General features: G+C 39.3%; 2 protein-coding genes across 2 annotated transcripts in view; one reads left to right on the top strand and one right to left on the bottom strand.

Moving 5' to 3' along the window:
- LOC110945556 (moronecidin-like) overlaps positions 1–14,951 on the bottom strand; it is a 307,687-nt gene that overhangs the window by 110,367 nt on the left and 182,369 nt on the right. The gene's annotated exons all lie outside the window — the stretch shown is intronic.
- The window catches only part of LOC110957911 (exostosin-1), a 405,942-nt gene that overhangs the window by 342,053 nt on the left and 48,938 nt on the right, over positions 1–14,951 (top strand). The window contains exon 7 of the mRNA XM_051960974.1: positions 8,101–8,233. Coding sequence (XP_051816934.1) covers positions 8,101–8,233 — 133 coding nt within the window. The remainder of the gene's footprint in view (positions 1–8,100; positions 8,234–14,951) is intronic.

The raw sequence follows: 14,951 nt of genomic DNA, 5'->3' as shown, positions 1-14,951 counted from the left end.
AGAGAGCACAGTACTCCACCAAGGCTGCTCAGTCATTGTCAAATCTTGACAAAAATCGTGGAAGCAATCACAGCAACAATGAATGTGACGATTTAATATGGTGTATCCACAAACAAATGGACCTTGCGCTGAGCACAGACGTGTGTTATGCATGTGTAGGTTATGCAGCGATACCGAATCCTGTGACCTAAATATGTAGCAGACGGCGGGAGTTGGTGGGACTTGGAAACACCCCCACAATTTAATCGACTGTTCCTAGTATCATTTCTGATGGATAAGTCCCAATAAGTCTGCAATGACGGATTTGTTGTAGGATCGCAATCATGCAATTGTCAGCAGACAGCTGATGTCGTGTTCACTTGTTGCCGTTGTTACAGCGACGCCGTGCCGCTCTCTTGCAAATATACAGAAATATTTAACAAATCCGTGGATCCAGACTAAAAGCCATATCATTGCCAAAATCTAATCACTTGATCCTAGTGCCATTTCTGACCTTCCCTGAAAATTTCATCCAAATCTGTTTTTGTCTGTTTTTGAGTAATGTTGCTAACAGACAAACAGGCTGACAAACGATTGTCACATAACTCCACTGTTCCTTGGTGGAGTAATAAAACAACGTAACATATTTTTTGTCCTTTCATACGTAGGTTAATAATACAAAGACTTCTCAAATTGCAGTCATTTTCTCTTATTTTCCCTGCACAAACAAGACCTTGGTGACTCCACCAAATGCCCAGTGCTAGCAGGGTATGAAATTAGACAGAAGCCCACTGACTGCTGGCCAGATGTGCTAAAAACTCCGAGCCAGCATGCCACCAGGCTAAACGGGTGAAATGAAGCGTTGCTGATAACTGCAGTGTCCCACATACTGCAAGCCTGACAGTTGGTGTCAGGAGGTGGTGTGTGTGTGTGTGTGTGTGTGTGTGTGTGTGTACAGAGCTGGCTGGAAGTGCCATTTCTCCACAGGCCAATAGTCAGACGTGGATTCAGAGAGAAAAACAAAGAAACATGTTGTTCCATACTTTCTTCTTAATATCTATGATCTGTGTTGATTTAAACACAATTGAAAGATTAATGTTGCCCTTCAATAAAATTCAATTTCAACTAAATGTATCAATATTTCATTATTTTTATATTTTGAGATTTTAAAAGCCCCCCCTTGTGGTGGATCTTAATTTATTCATCAAAAATAGTTAAAATTTAAAAAAAAAGCAGACAAGCATGTGGATACTTTTAAATCAATTACACCCACTTAATCATTGAATATTTATTTACTGAGTTAAAATTAGCATGACATAAATTAATTTCACACGAATTATTTATATATATATATATATATATATATATATATATATAAATACATATGGCATTATTCTGTCAAAAATATCCACTTTGAAAGCTGTTGTGAATATAAGCCATGAAAGAAAAGGCCTTACTGGCTTCAAACTGTCTGATTATAATATTCCAATTTTCTGAAATAAATTAACAGCATAAATACTAAAATGCTCTTGGTGATGCTTGGAAATTCTACAAACTCTGTCTCTGACACGAATATTCACACAGTCATGCAGAGACTTATTCCGTGCTGACTTGATATAACATGCATTTACGGTGTGAAAATGCCTTTTTCCCCTGAACTAAATAAAGACATTGCACATTTAAGAAGCCTCCTGGGGTCAGTCAGATGAGGACTTGAATTCATTTTCTCAACTCGTGACAAGTGGAGAGAAAAGGAATCAAATTAGAGAGGAAGAAAGAGGTAGTACAGTAGCGGCTGCAATCTGTCATTGAAAGAAAGACCTTTTCTTTTCTTCTTTTTTTTTTGCTCAGTCCCACGGAAGATCTCTTTCGTTGAACATCTGGTGAGTCAGCCTGCCAGCCGCATTATTACCCCCGCTCCCACACAGTCAAACACACATGCCAAGCTGCTATAACATGCCTGGAATTAAAAATACAGATATGTCATTTTGAAGAATTCCACTGTGACTGGTAAGAATTTTCATTCCAGATGCTGTAAAATAGTAGTTGTGCATATGAGGCTGCACATTGGATGTTTGCTGTAGTAATGGCGGCTGCTCGGGTGAATAGAAAATGCCGTGAAATAGAAAGAGCTCCTAGAAAAGACTTGTCAAAAAATTTCATAGAACTTCCTTTTGAAGGTGCTTTGCCTTGGCAGTAAAACAGCTGGTGATATCTGCTATGTCATGTTTGAAAAGCAGCCCGCCTGCACCTCCATAGCTTCTTACGTAATGTCATTTCATCCAGCGAAAACTCAAATTTATATCTGCATTTACATCCTGACTTACAGTTCCTGAATTCCATTTTGAGATATCTACAGGCCTCTTTCAACCAGTTCAAGCTTAATTTACCATATATAAAAAAGGCAATATAAGAACGTTGAACTGAGGCGTATTAAAGAGAGTTTGAACTAGAATTATGACTAGTCAGAGTTATTACATTACTAATGTCTTTAGTTGAATTGCAGATATCTCGAATGAGAGGCCCCATACACATGAATTGGAAAAGTGATGTCATTTGTCCTGGAACAATGACACTGTGGGTGTCTGAAATGTTCCTTTTGATGAGAAGGAATTGAATTACGGATATCAGGAATACGTATCAAGTCTAGCTATTAACTGTTAAAAAGGCTTTTCTATAGACGCCACCTCTCATCCCTGGAATGTTAGGATCTTGCTCTGGCCCCTGCCCTTCATCCCCTTTCTTCCTCTTTTTCCTCCTTTCTTGTTTCCTGATCTGTTCTGCCTTTTTGGTTCCCTGTCTGTCACCTCTCCCTCATGTCTCTCTCTCTCATGCCACTCGCCCTCCTGCTCTACCTGCACTCTGCCTGCTGATGACTGTCAGCTGAAGTAATCGGTAAACTCAGCTCACCTGTCCACAAGCTCTCCTCACTATTTAAACCCCGCTCAGTGACTCAGTCTCCGTCGGATCATAGATTCTGTTGCCCTCTTGGATTCAGTGCTCCTCCCCAGCAGACCTCCCACCTTTGGACTGCTTCAGCTTCCCGGACTCTGCTGCCCTCCCCCCTTGGACTCTGTTGCTCTCCTGTCGGTTCTTGGTTTTCCATGAGAGTAGTTTTGTTTTGTTCTACTCCCTCTAGTTCAGTGCTTAGTTTATGTATTGCTTTAGCTATTTGATTTAATAAAGGTCTTTGATTTGTTCTCTTGGCTGCCAGTTATCTGTCTGCGTTTGGGTTCTCTTGCTCCCCCTCGTAACATGGAACTGTACAGACTTGAGGTTTTTTGGTAGTATATTTCCATTTCATGCTGCTTTATACTTCAACTCCATGACCTCTGGCAAAGAAATGTACTTTGAACTGATCGGGTACAAATCAGGGTTTTCAAAATAAACATGTCATGAAATATACAGCATACCTACTACCATTCAAAAGTTTAGGATCACTTGGAAATGTCCTTATTTTGGGGAAGAACATTTTTTTTCACTGAAGATAACATTAATCAGAAATACAGTCTAGACATTGTTAATGTGGTAAATGACTATTCTAGCTGGAAATGGCTGTTGTTGTTTTTTTCATGGAATATCTCCATAGGGTACAGAGGAACATTTCCAGCAACCATCACTCCTGTGTTCTAATGCTACATTGTGTTAGCTAATGGTGTTGGAAGGCTAATTGATGATTAGAAAACCCTTGTGCAGTTATGTTAGCACATGAATAAAAGTGAGTTTTTATGAAAGACATAATTGTCTGGGTGATCGCGAACTTTTGAACGGCAGTGGATAAAATAGCTCCGCCTTAACCTGCTAGAACAGAACATCCTGTTTACACAATAAAGCATCAATAACTATCATATCAACACAATTGCATTTTGCTAATAATAATTAATGTCTGATATACACCGATCAGGTATAACATTATGACCACCTGCATAATATTGTGTTGGTCAGACCTACATTGTCAAAAATGCTCTAACCATTGGGCCTGGACCAGTGGACCTCTCAGGGTGTCCTCTGGGGTCTGAACAAGGACGTTGGTAGTAGATCCTTTGGGTACTCTGTGAATCAAAGTTATTCTACTGCATCCTGTTAAAGCTTGATTAGAATGGGGCCTAGGAGGTTCAGAGGATCTTGGGCGATTGTCAAGTTCCTCAAGATGTTACTGATTGTTTGATGTTTTTGCAATGTGGTGGGGTGCATTTTCTTGCAAGGGTAGGTCAGTGACAGTTGGTGACTGCATTTGCAAGAGTGTCTGGAACAATTTTCATGTTGGTGTTTAAGTCTCATCAACACGGATCTGAGAATCCAAGGTTTTCCAGCAGAACACCACATAGTACCAATATGATCACTGTTGCTCACTTGCCCTCTCTGTGGCTTTCATGTTGTGCCTGATCAGTGTGTATTTATAATCAAGTATTTTTACATTGTGGTATTGCTACTTTTACTTAAGCATGAATCAAAATACATCCGCTATTGAATACAGTCTGAACAGAGGCTTTATATTTTGCAGACTTTAAAGGTAATAGTTTAGTTAAGAGTCTCGTTATCTATTATCATTGTAAAGTGCATTATTTCTAGTGCAGTACATCTGTTTACTTTTACTTTCAGTTCACTTTCTGTGTATCTGTTTCTTGATGTTTAGTTCACAGCTTACATCTTGCACTTGTGCTATTTTACTACTCTGCCACTTGAGGCAGAATCTTGGAGTTATGTGATGATTGGTATGAGTTTCTGTTTGTCTGTCCATCTGTTAAGCAACATTACTCAGAAACAGAGCAACAGATTTGGATGAAATTTTCAAGGAAGGTCAGAAATGACACAAGGACTAAGTGATTAGATTTCGGTAGCGATGCAGCTCATAGTCTGGATCCACAGAGTTGTTAAAAATTTCTGTACCATTGCAAGATGGCATCACTGTAACAATGACAAGTGAATACTACGTCTGCTGAATTTTAGCCGTCGGCTGAGCAGCCTTGGCGGACTACTCTGAGTGCTTTTTTTTTTTGTTGGTTTATTTATTGTTAGACACTAGTCCTTGGCATCCACTTAGCCACTTTACACACCGAAAACAGACTTACACACTTAAAATGGTTCACACAAACACACACTTAGACACTTTACATTTTGTACTTTGCGTTCTTTTTTGATTTACATTTTACTACTAACCTCTGTAATTGTGTATATTTCATTAACTTTTGTTTATTGTATTATACTCTGATAAAACTTATCTTTTTATCTTGTCTTATAAAGCATAAGATAGTCTTTTATTTCTTCCCACGCCAAGGGAAATTCATATTGTTACAGCATTGTATGTATCAAACATAATAATAAAATAACAATGTAGTTGTAATGGTATTTACAATATGTACAGGGATGAGAAATGAGACTGAGAAAGTACAGTATTGACACACTGTGAATAGTACAATACATCACATCATTTTCAAACTCAGCATAATGTCAGTGTGTCTACAGTAAACAAACAACATCTTTGATACAGAACCTTAGACATTTGTGCATTCATGCACCCTGAGGGAAGGTTGAGGATGTGTCACCCTCTATATAGCCTCCAGAGGACGTTCTTCTCACATACAACATTCAACCAACTAACCTGACCTTTGGTAACCAGCCAGATGGATGATATTAGCTAAGTAACTAATGGACATCTCCTGTTGGGATCAAGTCTTCGCTCCATGTGAAGTATCTCGGGGCCGTTCAGTGAAGCCATTTCCCAAAGCACCAGATGCTGCAAGGTTAAAGGAGCTGTTAAGTGCAGTATGTGAGGAAGGTGATGTTATAGCTCCTATGAGCTATATGATGTGTCCTTGAGCTCATAAAGCAGAGATCCTGCTTCTGTAAATTTCAGCATTTGACTACAAATTTAATTCCATAAGTGTCTTTTTTCTGTAGAAAATCTAATATCTTAAAAACATAAACTTTTTGTGAGCTAAATATTCCAGCTTTGTTTGTAAATGAGGCATTTTCCAGCCAACACTGTACCATTTAAATAGTTAAAGAACCCCACTGGTGATTTTTTTTTTAGGTTGTTCAACTTTCTGAAGTCAAAATTATTCAAATTCAAGCTCAAAATTGTGACATTTTCTCATAACCACTTTAATCTACATGGTCTCATTTAAAAATTTTCCAGAATAAATTTGCACTAATCACATTTTATACAAAAGTATGTGCTCCTCAGTGAAACCAAAACACCACAAGTAACTCAGCTGCAACCAATAGTTATGTCAGGGTTCTCGCCAGCGCATTTCAGCGTAACGGCCCGTTACGCTGTCATAATGGGCCGTTACGCTGTCAATTTAAAAGATTGCACTGTGATTATGGCCGCTACGCTGTTATTTTGACAGATAACGCTATGTGCGTTTGTTTTTATCGACTGGGTGCCTATCTAGGTTAATTTATGTCTCCCCACCTCAGCCGCACTTTCCTGTGGAGTGACCCGTTGGAAGAGTCGCTTCCAATCTCGGGGTTACAATTAGCATGTCTCGGTTGTTTCCGTGATGCCATGTATGGTGATAGTGACCTAAATCACGAACATTTGGAGCATCTGCGTGACGCTCATTGGTTGACATCTGGGCCGGCCGCTAGCGAGATTTAATGAAGGCTATTGCGCGTGCGCATGCGCGTGTGGGAGGACCTGCCGTTACGCTGTAAAAAATCCTGGTGAGAACCCTGTATGTGACAAAACTCAGGGACTAGTTGGCTGAACGGCACGTTGGGTTTATGTACATGCATCAGAGAGGAGATAAATATGGAAACAACTTCATAAGCAGTAAAATATAACACCTGTGAGGGAAAAAAACATTGTTTTCATTTTTAATGATTTATGTATAAATTTGTAATGCTGCACAAAATAGATTGAGTTATATCTAATATAAACCATTGTTGTTCTGTTTCCATAGAGATGCTTAGACTTTAGCAGTTTAAGAAAACAAGGGATTATTCTAAAAGGAAAAACAAAACAGAACTCACATTTTGAATGTGTATTTTTAATACAGACATTTTGTAGGAATTTGAAGAATGAATGAGGATGGACATCTGAAATCCATCCATCCATTCTCTATACACCGCTTTATCCTCACTAGGGTCGCGGCGGGGGGGGGGGGGGGGGGGGTCTGGAGCCTATCCCAGCTGACTCGGGCGAAGGCAGGGGACACCCTGGACAGGTCGCCAGTCTGTCGCAGGGCTACATATACAGACAAACAGTCAAACTGGCATTCACACCTACGGGCCATTTAGAATAGCCAATTAACCTCAGTATATTTTTGGACTGTGGGAGGAAGCCGGAGTACCCGGAGAAAACCGCATGCACAGGGAGAACATGCAGACTCCATGCAGAAAGATCCCAGGCCCATACATCTGAAATCATAAAAGAAAAATTATTGCTTCAGTTTGTTAAAAATTCAAAATTGCCATATTTGGAGATACAGGGCTGTCTTTGAACATTATGTAGTACATTTAAACATCTGTGTGCATTGTGTATACAGACTACTGTTCAAAAGTTTGGGGTCCCCCAGGCAATTTCATGGTTTCCATGAATACTCACACTGTTATTCAAGTGCTAACATAATTGCACAAGTGTTTTCCAATCATTAATAATCCTTTCAACACCATTAGCTAACACAATGTAGCATTAGAACACAGTTCCTTTGTACCCCTGTGTAGATATTCCATTAAAAATCAGCCGTTTCCAGCTAGAATAGTCATTTACCACATTAACAAAGTCTAGACTGATTTCTGATTAATTAAAAAAAAAAACTGCCTTTCTATAAAAAATAGAGATATTTCTAAGTGACACAAACTTTTGAACGGTAGTGTTTGTGTGTATTGTGTATATACGTACATTGTAAGCACTATGTGGCTGGTAGTTCTCAGTCAACTAAGTCAGGATGCAAAATTTTGGAAACATAAAACATGCAGAAAGGAACACCTTCATAGCATAACTTCTTTTATTCCACCATCTCATGTTTTATCTCTCCTTTCTGTTTTTTTTACATGTTTCTGTATGTTTGTTATTCTTCTTTTTGATTTAATATTCTGTTTTATCTTAAATTCTTCTTGTGTCCCTTCTCTTTCTTTCTCCTCTCTCTGCTGCACTGTCTCTCTCTCCTTCAGATCATCCAGGACCGTGTGGACTCTCATATATCCAGAAACCGGTTGTTGTGGAATTCCCTGCCTGGTGGTCTCTACACACTCCCACAGTACTCTACTGACCCTGCCCAGTTCCCTTTTTACTATGCCATACTGGGTAAGTACTGAATTACAGTTCACATGAAGCATTTGGCCGGGCTCACAGAGGAAGTGAATTACGCTGATTAATTCTTAACAACAGTGTACACACGTGGACAAAATTGTTGGTACCCCTCAGTTAAAGAAGGAAAAACCCACAATTTTCACTGAAATCACTTGAAACTCACAAAAGTAACAATAAATAAAAATTTATTGAAAATTAAATAATCAAAATCAGCCATCACTTTTGAATTGTTGATTAACATAATTATTTAAAAAAACAAACTAATGAAATAGGGCTGGACAAAAATGATGGTACCCATAACTTAATATTTTGTTGCACAACCTTTTGAGGCAATCACTGCAATTAAACGATTTCTGTATTTGTCAATGAGCGTTCTGCAGCTGTCAACAGGTATTTTGGCCCACTCCTCATGAGCAAACAGCTCCAGTTGTCTCAGGTTTGATGGGTGTCTTCTCCAAATGGCATGTTTCAGCTCCTTCCACATATGTTCAATGGGATTCAGATCTGGGCTCATAGAAGGCCACTTTAGAATAGTCCAACGCTTTTCTCTCAGCCATTCTTGGGTGTTTTTGGCTGTGTGTTTTGGATCGTTGTCCTGTTGGAAGACCCATGACCTGCGACTGAGACCAAGCTTTCTGACACTAGGCAGCACATTTCTCCCCAGAATGCCTTGATAGTCTTCAGATTTCATCGTACCTTGCACACTTTCAAGACACCCTGTGCCAGATGCAGCAAAGCAGCCCCAAAACATTACTGAGCCTCCTCCATGTTTCACCGTAGGGACAGTGTTCTTTTCTTCGTATGCTTGGTTTTTGAGTCTATGAACATAGAGTTGATGTGCCTTACCAAAAAGCTCCAGTTTGGTCTCATCTGTCCAAAGGACATTCTCCCAGAAGCTTTGTGGCTTGTCAACATGCATTTTTGCAAATTCCAGTCTCGCTTTTTTATGAGTTTTTTTCAGCAGCGGTGTCCTCCTTGGTCGTCTCCCATGAAGTCCACTTTGGCTCAAACAACGACGGATGGTGCGATCTGACACTGATGTACCTTGGCCTTGGAGTTCACCTTTAATTTCTTTGGAGGTTGCTCTGGGCTCTTTGGATACAATTCCAACGATCCGTCTCTTCAATTTGTCATCAATTTTCCTCTTGCGGCCACGTCCAGGGAGGTTGGCTACTGTCCCGTGGGTCTTGAACTTCTGAATAATATGAGCCACTGTTGTCACAGGAACTTCAAGCTGTTTAGAGATGGTCTTATAGCCTTTACCTTTAAGATGTTTGTCTATCATTTTTTTCGGATGTCCTGGGACAATTCTCTCCTTCGCTTTCTGTTGTCCATGTTCAGTGTGGTACACACCTTTTCACCAAACAGCAGGGTGACTACTTGTCTCCCTTTAAATAGGCAGACTGACTGATTATGAGTTTGGAAACACCTGTGATGTCAATTAAATGACACACCTGAGTTAATCATGTCACTCTGGTCAAATAGTTTTCAATCTTTTATAGAGGTACCATCATTTTTGTCCAGGCCTGTTTCATTAGTTTGTTTTTTTAAATAATTATGTTAATCAACAATTCAAAAGTAATGGCTGTTTTTGATTATTTAATTTTCAATAAATTTTTATTTATTGTTACTTTTGTGAATTTCAAGTGATTTCAGTGAGAATTGTGGGTTTTTCCTTCTTTAACTGAGGGGTACCAACAATTTTGTCCACGTGTGTATGTGAAGGCATTAGATAATGAGCAACCAGTCAAAGCTGAAACAAGGTTTGTGGGGTGTTCCTGTTCAACAGAGATGACTATCTTTGTCAGAGACAAACCATGAACCAGTGACAGGATGAGGGGGATGTTCTGGTGCAACTCATAATTTACAGACATAAAGAATCTTCAGCTGATGTCTTAGTGTCTGATACAACATTGCATCTTTCAGGGGTATGATAACGTGCATGCCTCAGTGGGTCCCAACTGTTTTGGCAGCACACGGACAACCAACACCTTATTAGGCAGATGGCCACAATGTTTTGGCTCATCATGTATGTGGAAACTGGAGGAAGGTTTAAATTAATTGATACATCATTGGCTTGGTTACTCCCCAACAAGCCAATTATGTTAATGTACATGACACTTTTATGCAAATTCTTCAGTTTAGCCCTTGTAAGCTGTTGCTTCTGTCACCGAGAGCTTGTCTAGAGGCTGCTGCTGGACATTAGTTGTACCGATTGTTATATGCAAGAGAATTCTTCTCAGAAATAAATAGCATGTCAGGGACAGGGCTGTACAGTGGCTTGGTGGTTAGCACTTTTGCCTTGCAGCTAGAAGATCCCTGGTTTGCATCTGGGCCGGGGATCTTTCTGCATGGAATTTTCATGTTCTTCCTGTGCGTGCATGGGTTTTATTTGGGTTCTCCGGCTTCCTCCCACAGTCCAAAAAACATGCTGAATTAACTGATGATTTTAAATTGCTCACAGATGTGAATATGAGTGTGATTGTTTGTCTGTATATGTAGCCCTGTGATACTCTGGTGACCTGTCCAGGTGTCTCCTGCCTTCATCCTAAGTCAGCTGGGACTGACTCCAGCCCTCCTGTGACCCTAATGAGGATTATGCAGTATACAGATTATGGATGGATGAATGTCTGAGACAGAACTGGTTGCCAAAATATTAGAACAGCAAAAGAAAACAGCAAAAGCTCAGTTATCAACTGCAATTTTAGTAAAAATCTGTAGTCGTTTTTGTAAAACTGCACCATACAAACAGTGGAAGACTCCAGTTGGTGTAAAGTTGGGAAACTTACAGCTGCAGGCAGTGACTGGGCCCTTCTGTATGTACTTGTCTATGTGGGTGTGCATGCAGACCAAAATGATTCTCACTAGACTGAGGCTGTAACTCGGATCGATGTTTGTCTTTCTCTGAGGAATTGTGGACACAAGGGTTAGAAGGAAGAAAGAAGGGAGGGATTGAGGGAGAAAAGGGAAGATGGAGCAGTTTTGTTTATGCCTCTGCAGTAAATCACTATTTCTGCTGCTGCCATCTCCAGTGCTGTTGCTCAGGGAATAACTTGTTGTCAATGCCATGTCCACGACGGTCTCACTCTGCTACCTTCCCATAACTTTTGATGGCAAAGCAGTTGCAACCTCTGCCCGTTAGTTTAAAAAGTTGGACTTACTGCTCAGACACAGTGGCCTCAGGAGCAGTAAGAAAATCCTGATTTGATGGCTCAAGTTACAACCTCACTTTAGTTTGTGGAAAGTTGTGCAGTTATGTGAGCTGTGGAGCCGCTTTGAGCAATAAAAATAAAAGAAGGTTGTGGCAGTTTGCTCACTTTTCAAAAATTCATGAATCTGTTTACAATATGCACTACATATTATATAACTGTTTTATTCAGATGTCTTTCAGTTTCACAGAACATGAGAGGAATGACACAGAAGGTATTATTGTTATTATTATTGTTAGGGCTGGGACTTTAATTTCAAGTAATTAATTACAGAAAAAAATAATACGCTTACAAAAATAACGCATTTAATCATACCTTTCCCAGTTCCCTAATTTCTGGTACACTGGTTGCACCGATGCACACACTCCAGCCCAGTAGATGGCGATAATGAACCTAAAGTCTGTTTTCCAGCCGCAAAGACGATACACAGGATGGACTGAATGATGTCAGTACACAAGAAAGTTTGATTGTGGAAGATGAAACCACACTGAGCTTGTTGGGTGAAAAGTTTTCTTTTAAAAATCTTCCAGATGGCAGCTTGGATAAAAGAATAGTGTGCAAATTGTGCAACAAATGGTTTACTTATCATCACGCAAAACATGTTGCTGTGAACACCAGAGCTGGCGTTAGCGATGACAGTCCTTGTACCGGCAAACGGTGCAGTCGTCCCATAAGTGACCACTTTTCAAGGCACTGAAAGTGCTTGAGTTTACATAAAATCTTCAGTTGTTAAATATAATCGCTACAATTGGACTTTCAGCTTGCAGTCTAGTAGACAGATGAAAAATGCAGATAAATATAAATGAAGAAAATATTTTTGTTGTTTTAGTTCTGGTACATGTCTCATCTCATGTTCATCGATTCGGTCACATTATATAAATCAGATGCAAAAAACCATGATATTGGCATTGCATGTTTAGCATTGACCCTAGAAAAACCCATATGATTCACCGCTAAACTGTAGCTTTTGCAACTTGTGGTGACTCTACTCCACTGTGGGAAAATATCATCCAACATGGAAATATTTTATTTTTGTGAAATTGTCACTGCACACATGGTAGTGATAATTTGCAGACTGATCCTGGTGGTTAGTTTGTTTCATCGCTGAGAGAGGAAAATAAACCACCAAGCAACAGATGTATCCCAGAGGTTTCAACTGGCAAGAATGAACAGCAACATAGTTTATAATTCAGTAAAAAAAAAAAACAACATATATATGCTTGCAGTTTGAGCACACAGCTCACCTACAACTGTACTGCAGCACTGTACACGATGACATGTTGTGATGATGGAGTAAATCGGGCTACAAACCCATTCTTCCACACTAAGTTGAAGGGTTTGATTTCTGAGGTTTGTTAAACATGAAACCGGTTCTTTAAATCCACGTTTTTGGATTTTTTTTAGATTTTCATCAGCACTCAGCAGTTTCAAAGTGGAAATCTCAGCCATGGCACTGACTGCATATCAAATACACCATATGAACATGTTAACAAGATATAAAAATAATAAAAAAAATAAAAGCTTGAATATCTCCAGAGGGAGCTTTAAATTATATGTACAACTGATTTGTGCACAGGCTTTGTCACTATTTGATAGATTTTTAGTTAAAGTTGGACACAGACCAGTCCCATCAGTAGAGTAAAATTGTCATCATGAGGCTCTTTTTTTCCACAAGTGATGATAGACTAAAATCAAGTAGAAAACATCCTTTTTTTTTTTCCTCAGGCAAAATAAATCTGGACGATAACAGATTTGGGACAGAAATAACTGTCTCTGTCGAGCTGAAATATGATTTCAGTGTTAAAGGTTTGGATTTAGAGTGAAAAGCTGGTATTATCTGTTCCAAGACACTTTAGCCTTTTGCATTATTCAGAACGTGTGCTTTTGGCATTCTGTAACTTTTTGTGAAGAATCTACAGTTTTTGCTAAATTTGTAAAATAACGTGTTGCTGGTCTCAGAAAGTGATCAAGGTCGCAAGAAATCCTAAACCTTCCTCTTTTGTTGCCAACTACAAACAACACATATTTAAAATGTAGCGGTACTACGTTATGATTTATTGCTCTCGTTATTAATAATTGGGGCACCACCCTAGATTTCTAGGGAAAAAATTAATATTAATAAAAAAATTAATATTCATAAAAATTTTGATCAATCTCATATCAAAAAGTCTTGAATCCTCGTTTAAATTGACCACATTCTACACAAAGAAACACAAGACTGTAATTTGGTCTATAATGAGGTATTTATTAATTATTCTATGAAAATAATGACAAGTGAACTATGTACAAGGTAGATATGGTGTGTGTGTGTGCGTGCAGGACTACGTGTGTGTGTGTGTGTGTGTGCGTGCATGTGTGGAATGTGGGAGTGTGTGTGTGGTGTGTGCATGTGTGAGAGATGTGGAAGTAGGTGTGAGAGAGAAGGAAATATGGTGAGGATTAGCCACAGCTAACCTGACGAGGTAATCGGTAATTTGGATTAAGAATTCTAATGATTTGTAAGAGAATAAATTGATTAAATTAATTAATTGACCAAGCTGTTAGTACATCACCCATAGAATGGAATCAGAGCAAACTCAGCTGGAGTTATTGAAGTGAACCGTCATGGGGCTGGGACGTGCGAGGCCTTCAGATTCGCAGCACACGGTCTGGACCTGCGGGTTCGGAACGGTGCGTCGTCGTTGTTGTGGCCACGCCTAGATGTCCTGCCGCGGGTTGATCGGTTCTGTGCACATGGACCTGGTTCGACAGGTCTCAGCTGAGTGTTGCTTGGCTTAAAAATGATGGTTCTCAGGCTTTAGCCAAGAAAAAAGGGTGTTGATGAAAAACGGTCAAAATTAAGAAAAATAAATGCTGGTTCTGAATCGGTTCTTCAGATTAAACGAATAACGAGCAAAATGTCTCCTTAAGTTACAAAAATGTTAAAAGATAAATAGTTAACAAACTTAGATGGTGAGGGAATTTCGAAGATAGGAAAAACGCGCTTTAGGTAAGAAAATAATGAGAGAGACTTTGGTTGGCCTCTCAGGAAGAGAGGGGTAAGAAGTAAGAGGGGTAAGAGAGAGGGTCGGTAAGAGAGAGTAAAATGTGGGCTACGGCTGACTTTATCTGTGGGTCCAGCTAAGGGGAGGACCTGGGCGGAGAGAGAGAACTTTTAGGCGCGAGTCTGGTGGAATTTGGAATCTCTTTGTTCTCACAGAGTAGAGAAGAAAGAGGAGTCCAGAATGGATTAAAATATGATATTAAACGCGCAAAACACGATCTGTCTATCCCACCATATTCAGTTGTGTGAAAGTGAAATGTGTAGATTAATACATATGTTCATATGATGTGAATCATTTCATTCATAACTATATGTTTATGTTTATGACATTAAAAATATGTATCACAGTGAGAATATAACAACAAGTCATAGATTTGGTAACAGGTAAATACAATGGTCATCATTTCAACCTAAATGGAGAGGAAATTCAGAGATTAATAAGGGAATTCATTCCAAAATC

The sequence above is a fragment of the Acanthochromis polyacanthus genome, chromosome 16 (genome assembly GCF_021347895.1).
Source record: "Acanthochromis polyacanthus isolate Apoly-LR-REF ecotype Palm Island chromosome 16, KAUST_Apoly_ChrSc, whole genome shotgun sequence".
NCBI classification, from domain to species: Eukaryota; Metazoa; Chordata; class Actinopteri; family Pomacentridae; genus Acanthochromis; species Acanthochromis polyacanthus.
Note: the sequence above shows the minus strand (reverse complement) of the source record. Positions and strands in the feature narration are given on the sequence as shown.